This window comes from Phyllopteryx taeniolatus, chromosome 4, assembly GCF_024500385.1.
Source record: "Phyllopteryx taeniolatus isolate TA_2022b chromosome 4, UOR_Ptae_1.2, whole genome shotgun sequence".
NCBI lineage: Eukaryota > Metazoa > Chordata > Actinopteri > Syngnathiformes > Syngnathidae > Phyllopteryx > Phyllopteryx taeniolatus.
The window spans coordinates 6,456,398-6,472,664 of NC_084505.1; the positions used below are offsets into that span (position 1 = coordinate 6,456,398).

Consider the following 16,267-nt stretch of genomic DNA (forward strand, 5'->3'; position numbering starts at 1 on the left):
CCACAAACTCTCCTTGTTCAACTCAAATGTCCAATTAGTATATCGTATGAGTATATAAGTACAAGTATATAACATGGAGGACCACAAACATGGAGAAACACATAAACAAGGTGGGATTTTCCGCAGTTTAATATAACTGAGGCTAGGATCTATGTGACTGACTGGTGAGTGGAATGGCCAACAAATTCATGGGGGTGGGGGTGGCACCAATAAGAAATGAAAACTTGTGGAAAATTACCAAACAAGAACAAATTGAAACACCGATCAAACTTCCTTCCAACATGACCAGGAAGGTCTTATCCTGCAAACACCGGGGTAAAACGAAGCTGGGACGATCAAAGCACAGCTGGAGGAGGCCAGTCAAGGTAGAGTTAAAAGAAGCGTGAACATTTTGGAAGGAGGTGGCAAAGATCACCCAGGACTAGGGGAATTGATAAAAAATTAGGTGATTCCGATTACATTATCAATACTGCTTACCGAACAGACGCTTTATTGATTTTCTTATCGATTCTCATTGGGTGAGGAATCAAATAAAACAAATCATATATGACATCATTGATGTCATTTTCAATATATAATTATACGATATGATTATACAAAAGATGTTTCTGCATAGTATTGTGTGATATGGACAACATTTCTCGTGTCAATTTATTTACAAAACACATTTTATATAGAACAACAATTAAATGGATAAAAGATAAATTAAATTATAACAAAACAATTATCGAGTAAAAAAAGCAATTTAAAATATCTTTGACCACAACCAGTTTTCGATGTTTTTTTTACATCCATGCGCCAGTATTTACAGGTGATGGAAACCATTCATTGTTTATACAATGTTAGTGTGGCATCTAAAGTCACTCTTCTCACACAAAAACCTCACAAACTCTCTTGGAGCACATGTTCACTGCACAAACTCAGTATGTAGAACTCTGCTCACAATTAACCAGCAAAACACAACAGGCACTTCTTTGGCACGTCATCCCTGCACCAGCTCTCCAGGCATGGGCGCATATGGTACTGGGAACATGAGGACAGGTTTCAAGCACTAAAGCTTGTGTGGCGAAGAAGAGACTTAAAGGAATGCAGAAATAATGGTCTGGCCAACAATTTATACAGTTGACTGACCTGATGACACTCACTGACGGTGTTTTGTGAAATATACCAACAATAAGTGAACAGTAAGAAAATAAAAGGGGTAGATGAACGCATGTAATGTCTACTACAACTACTACTACTAGGGTATCATTTGTATCTTACACTAACAATAAAAATGCCATTCTAAGAAACTATTTACACAAGGGCGCTCGGCATGCTGGAAATTCCAGTGTCAACTTCCTCCTATTACAAAAAGCGAACTGGCAATAACCTTTTACAGGAACAAATATTTTTGGGGACTTTTTTTTTCAAACGTTCTGTATTAATAGCACATGCTTTGACCTTGACTAAAATAGTAAACCTTACTTGAATCGGTTAAGCAATGAGCAAGTTCTGACTTATTTTCAATGTCGAAGCATTGCCTTTTGATGGGAACATTGCCACTGCCAACTGCCACCAATTGTCCAAGTTTTCCCACTTAAAAAGATGAGAGAGGCCAGTAATTTTCATCATAGGTATACCTCACCGATGAGCGACAAAATGAGAAAAAAAAATCGAGAAAATCACATTGTCTGATTTTTATTTATTTAATTTATTTTGTTTCATTTTTTTTTGTCCTGTTCGGCTGTTCCTTCAAGCAGAAAGGGGGATCTGTATCCCTTTTATGCCGCAACAGTTTTACTTTGTCATAGTGGACTTATTAAGCTTCCGCTGTGGTTTCTTAGTATTATAATTTATTAATTAATTTATTTATTGAGACTCAGAATCGATCAGTCAAACAGAACAAAGTTTCTAGAGGGGAGAGAGAAATGAAGACAAAAGACAAAGCACTAATTGTAAACAGGATGAGAAAAGTGAATCCTTACATATCTACAAGAATTAAACATTAGATATGAGTGTTGCATGGGTCTGTAGTGCTAAATTCTGTGAGGGAAGGACAGGACAAGTTAGAACAGGACAAGGACAGGAGAAGAAGCATGCAGGACAAGGGTCGTGAACCCGGCTGTACAACTGAAGTGTGGTGGCAAGTTTATAGGACGAGGGTAGGCGTGAGGGGATACACAAGCAATCTGCATAATCATGAGTTATTTGTCGCAATAAGTGAGTGGCCCGACACCCAGCAAAAGAGTCCCAGGGGTGTGTGCCTGCGAACACATGCAAGTGAATTGACAGCGTTTTGCATGCACAAAGACTGACAGAAGTGTCCTGTAATTGCTGTGCCTGCACGGCGCAGGCTGAGGAACCCACCTAATCAATCGAGGGGCGGGATCGGGCCCAGGGGTCCACCCGAGAGTAGCCCGGTGGACGGGAGATGTCCCACACCAAGGGACCCAGGGCGGTCCGCCGGCCCCACCGAGGCGCCCCGACAACTGACCACCCGCTAGAGGCCGCAGGGACCCAATGCCACCCCACCCCCCCCCCCCCCCCCCCCCTCCAGCCAACATGCTAGATTTAGCATGTTGAGTAAAGGTGACCAGCTTTCTACATATATATGTAATTGATTTTTTTGTTCTGCTGATATTTTTTCTCACGCAATATATTCTATGATGGGATTTAGCCACTGATTGATGTTAATAGCTTGTTTGTGTTTCCAGTTTGATAGAATTGTTTTCTTAGCGGTAGCTAACACGACGAGTAATGATAATGATAATGAGTATGTGAATATTTAATAGGGAGGTCGATTATGCTTAAATCGCCAAGTGTGCACAATCTTGGGGAAACTGTAATCCTCAAATTCAAAATATAATAGATTTTTTGTGTAACTGAAGACCAAAAGCATTGAATCTGTGTACATTGCCATATAGCATGAAAATAGGTGTCTGGAGTATTACATTAGCTGGAGAAAAGCCCCTTTTATGCATAGTGGCCTGAGTAAAGTGTGTTCTATGGAGCACTTTATATCGTATAAGATGTAGATTTGTGTTTTTTGTCATTCTAAACGTATTGTTACAAATCTGTATCCAGTAGCTACGATCAGCGGACATGGAAAGGTCTTCTTCCCATTTGGTGATTGGTAAGTGCACTGATTTAGTGCATTAAATTATTTCATGAACTTTTGAGAGATTTCTTTTACTTTGCGGGAGAAGCTTCACTATTTGCTTGAAAAACTCCGGCAGTTCGAGGGTACTCTGGAGTGTTGTATTCTTTTTTTATTGCTGCTTTTAATTTATTGTATTGAAGAAAGTTTCCAAATGTAGCCCTATGGGGGGCACAAGCCAATGCAAACTGTAGGCCGGTCTGAAGCCCGGATAAATGCACAGGGTTGCGTCAGGAAGGGCAGCCGGCTTAAAACTTTGCCAAATAATTTCAAAGCATATCGATCGTGGCCCGGGTTAACAACGTCCACCACTGGCGCCGTCAACCTGCAGGGAGCCGGTGGAAATTCAGCTACTGTGGGTCGAAGTCGAAGAAGAAGAGGTGGAGAGCGGGTGCTTTTCGGCAGAAAGAGAAGCGGAAAACACAGAGCCTCGAACTGAATGTGGGGACTTTGAATGTTGGGACGATGACAGCAAAATCTCGGGAGTTGGTTGACATGATGATTAGGAGAAAGGTTGATATATTGTGTGTCCAGGAGACCAGGTGGTGTAGATGGGAAGAGAAATGGAGTCGGGGTTATTTTAAAAGAAGTGTTGGCTAAGAATGTCTTGGAGGTGAAAAGAGTATCAGATCAAGTGATGAGGCTGATACTTGAAATTGAGGATATATTATATGTATATTATTATGTATAATGTGACTAGTGGCTACGCCCCACAGGTAGGTTATGACCTACAGGTGAAAGAGAAATTCTGGAAGGAGCTAGACGAAGTAGTTCTGAGCATCCCAGACAGAGAGAGAGAGTCGTGATTGGTGCAGATTGTAATGGACATGTTGGTGAAGGAAATAGGGGTGATGAAGAAGTGATGGGTAAGTACAGCATCCAGGAAAGAAACTTGGAGGGACAGATGGTGGTAGACTTTGCAAAACGGATGCAAATGGCTGAAGTGAACACTTTTTTTCAGAAGAGGCAGGAACATAGGGTGACCTACAAGAGCGGCGATAGAAGCATGCAGGTGGATTACATCTTGTGCAGACAATGTAATCTGAAGGAGGTTACAGACTGTAAGGTAGTGGTAGGGGAGAGTGTGGCTAGACACCATAGGAAGGTGGTGTGTAAGATGACTCTGGTAGTGGGGAGGAAGATTAGGAATACAAAGGCAGAGCAGAGAACCATGTAGTGGAAGCTGAGACAGGATGAGTGTTGTGCAGCTTTTCGGGAAGAGGTGAGACACGCTCTCGGTGGACAGGAGGAGCTTCCAGAAGACTGGACGACTGCAGCCAAGGTGATCAGAGAGGCAGGCAGGAGAGTACTTAGTGTATCTTCTGGCAGGAAAGGGGAGAAGGAGACTTGGTGGTGGAACCTCACAGTACAGGAAATCATACAATGAAAAAGGTTAGCTAAGAAGAAGTGGGACACCAAGAGGACAGAGGAGAGGCGAAAGGAATATAATGAGATGTGACATAGGGCAAAGGTAGAGGTGGCAAATGCCCAACAAGAGGCATATGATGACATGTATGCCAGGTTGGACACTAAAGAAGGAGAAAATGATCTATACGGGTTGGCCACACAGAGGGATAGAGAAGGGATGGATGTGCAGCAGGTTAGGGTGATTAAGGATAGAGATGGAAATATGTTGACTGGTTCCAGTAGTGTGCTAGATAGATGGAAAGAATACTTCGAGGAGTTGATGAATGGGGAAAATGAGAGAGAAGGGAGAGTTGAAGAGGCAAGTGTGGTTGACATGATGATTAGGAGAAAGATTGATATATTGTGTGTCCAGGGGACCAGGTGGAAAGGCAGTAAGGCTCAAAGTTTAGGGGCAGGGTTTAAATTATTTTACCATGGTGTAGATGGGAAGAGAAATGGAGTCGGGGTTATTTTAAAAGAAGTGTTGGCTAAGAATGTCTTGGAGGTGAAAAGAGTATCAGATCAAGTGATGAGGCTGATACTTGAAATTGAGGGTATATTATATGTATATTATTATGCATAATGTGACTAGTGGCTACGCCCCACAGGTAGGTTATGACCTACGGGTGAAAGAGAAATTCTGGAAGGAGCTAGACGAAGTAGTTCTGAGCATCCCAGACAGAGAGAGAGTCGTGATTAGTGCAGATTGTAATGGACATGATGGTGAAGGAAACAGGGGTGATGAAGAAGTGATGAGTAAGTATCTTCTGGCAGGAAAGGAGAGAAGGAGACTTGGTGGTGGAACCTCACAGTACAGGAAATCATACAAGGAAAAAGGTTAGCTAAGAAGAAGTGGGACACCGAGAGGACAGAGGAGAGGCGAAAGGAATATAATGAGATGTGACATAGGGCAAAGGAAGAGGTGGCAAATGCCCAACAAGAGGCATATGATGACATGTATGCCAGGTTGGACACTAAAGAAGGAGAAAATGATCTATACGGGTTGGCCACACAGAGGGATAGAGAAGGGATGGATGTGCAGCAGGTTAGGGTGATTAAGGATAGAGATGGAAATATGTTGACTGGTTCCAGTAGTGTGCTAGATAGATGGAAAGAATACTTTGAGGAGTTGATGAATGAGGAAAATGAGAGAGAAGGGAGAGTTGAAGAGGCAGGTGTGGTCGACCAGGAAGTGGCAATGATTAGTAAGGGGGAAGTTAGAAAGGCATTAAAAGGGAATGAAAAATGAAAAGGCAGTTGGTCCTGATGACATTCCTGTGGAGGTATGGAAGCATCTAGGAGAGGTGGCTGAGGAGTTTTTGACCAGCTTGTTCAATAGAATTCTAGCGCGTGAGAAGATGCCTGAGGAATGGAGGAAAAGTATGCTGGTTCCCATTTTTAAGAACAAGAGTGATGTGCAGAGCTGTGGGAACTATAGAGGAATAAAGTTGAAGAGCCACACAATGAAGTTATGAAAAAGAGTAGTGGAGGCTAGACTCATGACAGAAGTGAGTATTTGCAAGCAACAGTATGGTTTTATGCCTAGAAAGAGTACCACAGATGCATTATTTGCCTTGAGGATGTATGACAGAGTACCCAGAGAGGAACTGTGGTACTGCATGCGGAAGTCTGGAGTGGCAGAGAAGTATGTTAAAATAATACAGGACATGTACGAAGGCAGCAGAACAGTGGTGAGGTGTGATGTAGGTGTGACAGACCAATTTGAGGCAGAGGTTTGACTGCATCAGGGATCAGCCCTGAGTCCCTTCCTGTTTGCAGAGGTGATGGATAGGCTGACAGATAAGGTTAGACTGGAATCCCCGTGGACCATGATGTTTGCAGATGACATTGTGATCTGCAGTGAAAGCAGGGAGCAGGTGGAGGAACAGATAGAAAGATGGAGGCATGCACTGGAAAGCAGAGGAATGAAGATTAGTCAGAATATATGTGCATGAATGAGAGGGGTGGTGGGGGAATATTGAGGCTACAGGGAGAAGAGATAGCAAGGGTGTAGGACTTTAAATACTTGGGGTCAATCATGCAGTCAATGGTGAGTGTGGTCAGGAAGTAAAGAAATGGGTCCAAGCAGGTTGGAACGGGTGGAGGAAGGTGTCAGGTGTGTTATGTGACAGAAGAGTCACTGCGAGGATGAAGGGCAACGTTTATAAAACAGTGGTGAGGCCAGCGATGATGCACGGATTAGAGACAGTGACACTGAAGAGACAACAGGAAGCAGAGCTGGAGGTGGCGGAAATGAAGATGTTGAGGTTCGCGCTCGGAATGACCAGGTTGGATAAAATTAGAAATGAGCTCATCAGAGGGACAGCCAAGGTTCGATGTTTTGGAGACAAAGTTAGAGCGAGCTGACTTCGATGGTTTGGACACATCCAGAGGAGAAATCCTTCCATCCATCCATCCATCCATTTTCTGAGCCGCTTCTCCTCACTAGGGCTGCGGGCGTGCTGGAGCCTATCCCAGCTATCATCAGGCAGGAGGTGGGGTACACCCTGAACTGGTTGCCAGCCAATCGCAGGGCACATAGAAACAAAGAACCATTCGCACTCACAGTCATGCCTACGGGCAATTTAGAGTCTCCAATTAAGGCATGTTTTTGGGATGTGGGAGGAAACCGGAGTGCCCGGAGAAAACCCACGCAGGCACGGAGAGAACATGCAAACTCCACACAGGCGGGGCCGGGGATTGAACCCCGGTCCTCAGAACTGTGAGGCTGACACTCTAACCAGTCATCCACCGTGCCGCCCAGAGGAGAAATAGTGAGTATATTGGTAGAAGGATGATGAGGATTGAGCTGCCAGGCAAGAGAGCTAGAGGAAGACCAACGAGAAGGTAGATGGATGTTGTGAGGGAAGACATGAGGGCAGTTGGTTTTTGAGAGGAGGATGCACAAGATAGGTTTACATGGAAAAGGATGATGCGCTGTGGTGACCCCTAAAGGGAAGAAAGTTTCCGCCTGTTATTTGGAATTCTTGGAACAGTTCATCACGTCCTAAAAACATTATTGTTCAATAGTTGTTGTAGGTGGTCAATTCCATGTTGTTCCCATGTACTAAAATGAAGGAGTATATTATTAATTCCGAAATCTGGATTATGACAGATAGGGGAGAGCATACTGGGAGCTAATGGAGATCCTGTAGATTCTAAACTTTCCCACCAAGCCCTTAAAGTGGATGCGATTATTGGGTTCTTGAACCATTTATGGCGTTTAAGACTTGTGGAAATAAATGGGAGTTTTGGGAGTTTGATGTTGTTGCAGTCTATTTGTTCCAATTCTAGCCAAGAATCATACTCCTCATTGTGGTGCAACCATTTGATGAGGTATTATAATGGGTTAGCTAAATAATAATGTTTAAAGTTGGGAGCATTAAGGCCTCCCTCCTGTTTACCTTTCTGAAGAGTGGATAGACTAATTCTATTTTAGAATTTATTACAGCTTATTTATTACATTTATTAAGGTTTTTAACCATTTAAATGTGGTCTTAAATTATTCCAGCGTCTTAAATCAGCTGAGATTTTTTCCAGAAGTGGTGTGTAATTTATATTGGTTAGCTCTGTGAGTTTTGGCAAAATATTAATACCTAAATACTTAATGTTTCCTATAGGAATCTTTCTTTCTTAACACACTACGTCGCCAGGGACTCAAATCCTGCAGTGCCAGACGTGTCCCCCTGCTTAAGACAGTACATGTCCAGGCCCGTCTGAAGTTTGCTAGAGAGCATTTGGATGATCCAGAAGAGGTTTGGGGGAATGTCCTAAGGTCAGATGAAACCAAAATAGAACTTTTTGATAAAAACTCAATCTGTCATGTTTGGAGGAGAAAGAATGCTGAGTTGCATCCAATGAACACCATACCTACTGTGAAGTGTGAGAGTGGAAACATCATGCTTTGGGGCTGTTTTTCTGCAAAGGGACCAGGGCAACCGATCCGTGTCAAGGAAAGAATGAATGGGGCCATGTATCGTGAGATTTTGAGTGAAAACCTCCTTCCATCAGCAAGGGCATTGAAGATGAAATGTGGCTGGGTCTTTCAGCATGACAATGATCCCAAACACACAGCCCGGGCAACGAAGCAGTGGCTTCATAAGAAGCATTTCAAGGTCCTGGAGTGGCCTAGCCAGTCTCCAGATATCAACCCCATAGAAAATCTTTGGAGGGAGTTAAAAGTCTGTGCTGCTCAACAAGAGCCTTAAAACATCACTGCTCTAGAGGAGATCTGCATGGAGGAATGGGCCAAAATACCAGCAACAGTGTGTGAAGACCTTGTGAAGATTTACAGAAAACGTTTGACCTCTGTCATTGCCAACAAAGGGTAGATAACAAAGTATTGAGATGAACTTTTGTTATTGACCAAATTCATATTTTCCACCATAATTTGCTAAGAAATTCTTTAAAATTCAGACAATGTGATTTTCTGGATTTTATTTTTATTTCTTTATTTATTTATTTATTTTGCATTTTGTCTCTCATAGGTGAGGTATACCTATGATGAAAATTACAGGCCTCGCTCATCTTTTTAAGTGGAAGAACTTGCACAATTAGTGGCTGACTCAATACTTTTTTTTGCCCCACTGTAAGAGGAATCAACAAGCAGAATCGTCATTCAAGCAAACAAATGATTCCTTGGAATCGAATTACTGAGAACTAGTTCTCAGAACCGGCTTTCGATTTCCACCACTACCCAGGGCGGAATCAGCTGGAGAAAATTGATGAGTGACCTACATTCTCTAAAGAGCTATTGGGGTTTAACTAACTAACTAGTGTGATATTTTACAAACCTCCTTGGAGGAACTGCACACTGAATGAGAACAGAGTCTCCTTCTCGCTGGCTTTTGGAGATTTGGCAGCAGCTGCTGATTGGAGAACATGCTTGCACAGCGAGTCTATGTTTTGACTAACTGTGTGCACAGGAACAGGAACGAATGAATTTAAAAGAACAGAACAGAAAAATATGCCCTTGCTTAAACTTGCTTAAATGATGTGTGGCTATGGGCCCTCAGGTGCTTGTGCATTTCATTACCTCGTCACAGTACTACTCAGTTCATCTGTGAAATGGAAGAAATGGGGCTATGCACTGAGATCAACAATGAACAATAATGCCTTCTGTCAACAATGAATCAACAGGCCGATCATCACATGCAAATTAGCCATACTTTACAAACATTTTCCAAAAAAAATTTAAATCCTAAATCATCCAAACATTGGATTTATATTTTGTTCTTTTTGGGTGTTTTTTTTTTTTTTTTTTTTTTTGTCAAATGTGAATAGCGTTTAACTTGAAGAGGTAAAAAGGTAGACAAAAATGATCAATCACTCAAACCTAAAATAAAAGTGGAATAACACTTGGAAAAATATTTATAAACATAAAATTGTGGAATAGTTAATAAAATAAACTATATATAGGAGGTCAGGATACTCTACAACCAATAAGTAGTAAATAGTGATGAACACTTTCCCAGTGTTCCAGCACTGCTCCATGGTGGAGGTTTTTTTGTCTGCTTGGGCTTCAAGCTTCTAGCACAGTGATTTCCAACCTTTATGGAGCCAAGGCACATATTTTACAATTGAAAAATGTCACGGCACACCAACAAACAAAAAATAAAATATTGACTGTGCCCCAGTACACAAGGCAAGACCCATAAAGACACTTTTTCAGTTTGGAGTAAAACATTTCCACCAATTTCAATTCCTGGAGATGTAATGGCCAAGTGGCTTCTTTTGTCCATCCATCTGACAGCTTTGTATTTTTTAGATGTGACAACACAATGCATTTTCATTGTTATGAGAAGAATGAAATCATATTGCTGGATGAATCTGTGGAGCATGTATTTGCAGTACCAAACAAAGACATTTTAACTAGGAAATAAGAGTGTCAAAAACTTTGTCCTAGACAGTCAGACCCAAGGTGCTCTCTCAAAATAGTATGTCATTAAGCAATAGTCTGTTTTGAAAAAAAAATGTGTATTACTTATGTGAGAGCAGTGTGCTGCCTTGTATATAAACAACACACAAATCCAGAGTTTCACTGACCCCCCCCCCTACATGTCATGACATTGGGTCTCCCTGAACATTGTGTTGCAGCGTGTTTGAAAGCAGCAAAGTAATCCTGGATCAGAGTGGACAAAGGGCCCCATGCTGGTCGTGATGTAAGAGCTGTGTTTGGACCCCCCCACTGCTCTCCCCTCACCTATTTTTCTGTGTGTTTGTGACAGCAGGGGGTCCCTGCTGGAGTTGAACATCGAGACTACAGAACAGCACATCACAGGTTCTTCGGGCGGGCTGATCACAGTCCACCTGCTGAGTCTCAGTGGCCAACTGGTGATGACCTCACACACAGTGGGAGGAAGAACATATTGACCAGTTTTCTGGAGAGGAATGTGCTAAGCCGTGAGGAGAGGTTCTTTTGATTCTTGTGATCAAATAAAACAGACTGGGAGAATTTTGTTCCTTTCATTTTTACTACAATTATTGTCCTTTATGCTTGGTAGGCCACGTTACCTCACGTGAGTATCACTGGGTAAACATTTACTTAGTTCACGCCTCTGAAAGCGTGCCCTAAAACAAGCGTGACTTTTAGCCATACCTGCGGGTGCACAATTATAACATCTCTGGGGACCAAGTAAGTATGTGTGCTGTGTTTCTTCTAAGATGAAAAACAATGGCATTGACCAAAAATGTCTGGCCTTTGACTATAATTGTCAGTTTCTTCTAAGTTCACCATGGACTTGCTGCAGAACTCCAATCAGATCACGTGGGGACTGAACACTCGTTTGAAGGGCTTCCTGGAGCAGGTGAACAGGCTCCAGGAGACCAACCAACAGCTGGAAGCCCAGATAACTGAAAGAGGCATGAGAAACACCTCTTGCTCTCAGGACTGGTCCAAACAGGAAGTAGCTGTGAAAGAACTCCGTGCTCAGGTAAGACGATTTAATAATTAATCAAGTGTGTGATAAACAGGATGCTGTTTGCTAGCTAGAAATTCAAATAACTCCTCTTCTCTGACCATAAAGTTGTTGGAATGCTCCGAATGTTATGGAAAATTTTGAGTGCTAGCCAATAGGAAACCTTTGGGCACTCAAATGTTTAATTATATTTCATTTAAAGTGGTACATATAGTTCATAAAAAGTGTATTGTACTAGTGTTTGAACCCCAATGAATACATTGTGAATCCATAATATCAACGTAAATATAACACCAGTTACCAGTGTAGATGCAAGCACAACAAATGTAACTGCTTGCTCCTTGTTTGTGCCTCTTGTGTAAATGCATCAGATTATTTCATTTTTAGTTTTATTTGGAGCACTTTCATTTATCCTAATCATCTGATAAGACATTAAGCAGTTTTTGATCCATTAATCTCACAGGAGCTTACAAAGGCTCCTGAGGATTGAATGTATTGAAACCCACACTTAATGAGTGCTTTGTACTCTAAATCCTATAAATGTTTTGCATATTTCTTGTTGTACTGCATTTGGCTTTCCTTGAACATGGGTGTGTCTTATCTTGTCTTGTCTTGTCTTGTCTTGTCTTGTCTGTGGTCATGCTAAAACAAATGTGGAAGAGTTTCATATTGACAGTTGATTTTTGTGACGAAGTTGAGGACACTGTTTTTTCATATTTGGCTGTTTTATGTTTCTTTCCTTTTTTTCTTTCTTATTTTAGAATAAGTAGGATATGTATAGTACGCTTTCTGCACAAGCAGCGACTAAATTCAAGGGCAACAATGTTAATAATGGATTTACTGTTTTCATTGCATCCAATGAGATCTAACACAAGCGCTTTATTAAAAGAAAATGAAATCACAAAGATAACTGGAATGGCACCAAGAAGACTGGCAAACTAACCATGTGCGTCTGACTAATTAGTAAAAATAGAAAAAATATTGACGTGTGGGACAATACTGTTCCACTCCAGTCATATACATGGCAGTAATGCTCAAAGCGAGTGCCAGCTGCCACACTGCAAGTTTTTTCTTTTACACCAGTGTGAGCTGATGGACAATGTCTGGTAGGACATTGCCCCACTTGGCCCCAGTGTAAGTCGAATGTGAAAACAAAAACCTATGTACAAATATTCCTACCTTCATCTAGGCATGCACCAAAGGTAATTAATTTGATCCATCGTGTATTTATATCAAGTGTATACAACCAAACTAGGGCGGCACGGTGGACGACTGGTCAGAGCGTCACCCTCACAGTTCTGAGGACCCGGGTTCAACCCCCGGCCCCGCCTGTGTGGAGTTTGCATGTTCTCCCCGTGCCTGCGTGGGTTTTCTCCGGGCACTCCGGTTTCCTCCCACATCCCAAAAACATGCATTAATTGAAGACTCTAAATTGCCCATAGGTGTGACTGTGAGTGCGAATAGTTGTTCGTTTGTTTGTGCCCTGCGATTGGCTGGCAACCAGTTCAGGGTGTACCCCGCCTCCTGCCCGATGATAGCTGGGATAGGCTCCAGCCCGCCCGCTGGAAAATGGATGGATGGATGGATGAGTTGGCTAAGGTAACAAATGGACAATTTCACTGTGAAAATTAATTGCTGGTGGGCTGGCGTACCCGAGCCAGTCGTTTGCTTGGTTTGCTTGTTTGCTTTGCTCTACTAAGTCATGTGTTGGCACCATATCGAAACACAAGAGTGGACGCTGAGACAGAAAAAGCGAGTCTGGCATTGCCTGTTTGATGAAACCGAATTAACCCATTCAAGAACGAAACAGAAACTACTGTATTAATATTTACACGCTATTATCGAGCCGATACTTATACTGACTTGGTATCAATATTATTGATATTTGGATCTATCCGCCCACCGCTAGCTCAAATGTTCATTCTTCGTGCAAGTATTTTCAGAGCCCAATGGCAAAGAAACAAGGTGGGAGGTTGAGATGGATGGATGGATGGATGCAATACTGCATTGGGGTTGTTATTGCATTTGTTTTTTTGCTTTGCCAGGTTGGCAAACTACTGTTGGAGAATGCCCAGTTGGCATTGCAGTCTGAAAGCATGAAGTCCAGAGCTGCTGCCATCCAGGCCAGGTCAGCTTTATGTGCCTGTACTTTTCCTGAAAGTTCTCTGCCATATTTTAGCCTTTCAACTATAACAGGGACAGGCAACTTGGATAATAGCAAGTGCTACAAATGTACTACAGGGCCAGCTTGTGCACGTACACCACAATGGGTGAATATTTACTATATACTGTATATTATAAATATAATAATGAATCATTCAAACATTTCATACATTATGAGATTTTCATTTGCAAGTGCATTATGGTTCTATTCATTAATTTAATTGAATGACCAAACTCTCTACATGAAGGGGGTTGTTTTTAATATTTTTTTGTTTTTATGAATTACACTATTATGTGTAATAGGTGACATTGGTAGTGTAATGCAAACTCCTAATGTATGTCAAATGAATTGTCAATAGCTTTTGTAAAAAAAATATATATATATATGTAGTCCGGTCTGTTAGTAGTACAGTCATTTGTTTTGAAGCTAGGAACAAGTGTTCATTCCAGTTGATTTTATTGTAAATATTTTGTATACTCCAATATTTGAATAAACTAGTATTACTGAAAAGGAGTATACAATGTAAGACATTCCTGTTAATTCTACATTTACCACATACCATACAATAAATCACTGTAAAGTACTCATACAATAATTAAATGTAATTTCAACTACATCATGAGATTTTGGTTGACATCAGAAACTATAAACAAATAGTTATTTTGTTTATTTAATTGATTTTAATTACTATATTAAACAAAAACCTTTGGTGCAAAAATACAGCAAAATACTGCATACCCATTTCAAATTTAACTCAAGCAGGATTTAATGGCAACTTGGCGAGATTTTCACTATATTTATCGACTTTTCCAACATCTGCAGTGTCTATTTTTCAAGAGACTTGTGAAAAATCTATCTATCTATCTATCTATCTATCTATCTATCTATCTATCTATCTATCTATCTATCTATCTATCTATCTATCTATCTATCTATCTATCTATCTATCTATCTATCTAGCTATCTATCTATCTAGCTATCTATCTATCTATCTATCTATCTATCTATCTATCTATCTATCTAGCGAGCTTGCTAGCTAGCTAGCTACCTAGCTACCTAGCTACCAATTTTACAAAGAAATTAATGAAGACGTTTTAAATCAACCAATTTTAAGATAAATTCATCCAACAAATATTACAGGACTCTTGCTAATGTAAGTGTTCGGTGGGCTGCATTAAAGAGCACCGTTGTATAAAGGTTTACAACGTGTTAGGAATATAAATGTCTTATGTGAACAACAAACAACAAATATTTGGATATTATTGTATTAATGAAGCATACTGTAATCCCATAATTTCTATATCTAAACCTATATATCACATTCTCCAAATATTTGTACAGAATTAACAGGTAATTAATCTTCTCCATACATGTTGCAGGTGCGACACGGAAGAACGTAACACCATGCGTCTGGAGCAACAGGTGGCTGTGCTGAGGGAGTCAAAGAAGAAGACTGAGCAGGGCAGCATGATTCTGCAGGCAGACATTGATCACTCCATGGCAGAGCTTCAGGATATAAACCAAGAGTATGAGGTCATTACGTTTCTGTACCTTAGTAATACTGTTTGATTTTTTAAATCTTGGTGTATATATTCACTTTCTTTGTAAATGTAAAGCTTTAGGTCAGGGGTGTCAAACTCATTTTTGTCTCGGGCCGCATTGTAGTTATGATTTCCCTCAGAGGGCCGTTAGAAGAGTGAAACCATATAAATGTTTAATCACCAAATCATATTATTACCATGACACAACAAATTGAGAGATAACTACTTTTGAAATCAGAAGACAAGGATAATAGTTTGTTCAAGTATTGTTTAAGTTACTGTAGAAGAAGGGTTTCGTCATAGAAAAATGCAATATATCAACATTATTGTTTATTATTATGACAATTTGGAATTTGGGTACAGATTTTAGTAAAAATCACGGAAGTTGACGAGCATGATTTGCTTTGGCGGGCCACATAAAATAATACGGCGGGCCGCATCTGGCCCCCGGGCCTTGAGTTTGACACCTATGCTTTAGGTGATGGATAAAGCCCAATAATGTCATCAAAAGATTAAGAGTATTTTTATGACAAAGCATTATAAGAATATTTTTTAAATATATTTTAATGTAACTTGAATTAAATAAGTTACATATCTATCAACCCCATTCATATGCATATTACAACCATGATACAAATATTATCATTAAACGGATAGCTCTTAGATAGTGGCATAAGGAAAAAGGATTTTTGATACAGCTCTAGTATTGAATTTTTAATCTGACTTTTCAGTTTGAATCTTAGATTGTGTACACAATGTTATAGCCAATGAGCAATAAATGATTATAAATTGTTTGAGATATGACCTAAAATACCAGTTGAAAGTTTGGACACACTTTATTATGCTATTGAATGAGAAGCCATCTCCACACCTTTGACTGGTTCTGTACTTTAGACACGGTTCAAATGTTAATGCGACATGTAAATGATGAATTAGTTCAGGATTGTTTACGACATACTGTATGTCTAAAGTTTAAACAAAAACTTGATCGAGTTACCGTTAGGTCCAGAACTACTTTTTATGATTTTGTCTTTATACACAAGCACAATGGATATGAACTAAAACAGTCACAATTTGCTTGATGTGTACACATCTCAGC

At 40.6% G+C, this 16,267-nt stretch overlaps 1 protein-coding gene across 4 annotated transcripts in view; it reads left to right on the forward strand.

The window, feature by feature from the left end:
* krt222 (keratin 222) overlaps positions 1-16,267 on the forward strand; it is a 41,728-nt gene that overhangs the window by 15,540 nt on the left and 9,921 nt on the right. The window contains exons 2-5 of one of the 4 annotated variants that reach the window (XM_061772198.1): positions 10,774-11,180; positions 11,264-11,478; positions 13,509-13,591; positions 15,007-15,160. In XM_061772198.1, the coding sequence (XP_061628182.1) occupies positions 11,281-11,478; positions 13,509-13,591; positions 15,007-15,160 (435 nt within the window). In that variant the 5' untranslated portion in view covers positions 10,774-11,180; positions 11,264-11,280. Of the gene's footprint in view, positions 1-10,773; positions 11,479-13,508; positions 13,592-15,006; positions 15,161-16,267 lie in introns of all 4 variants that reach the window. The other 3 variants (XM_061772197.1, XM_061772199.1, XM_061772196.1) reach the window with 3 other exon arrangements.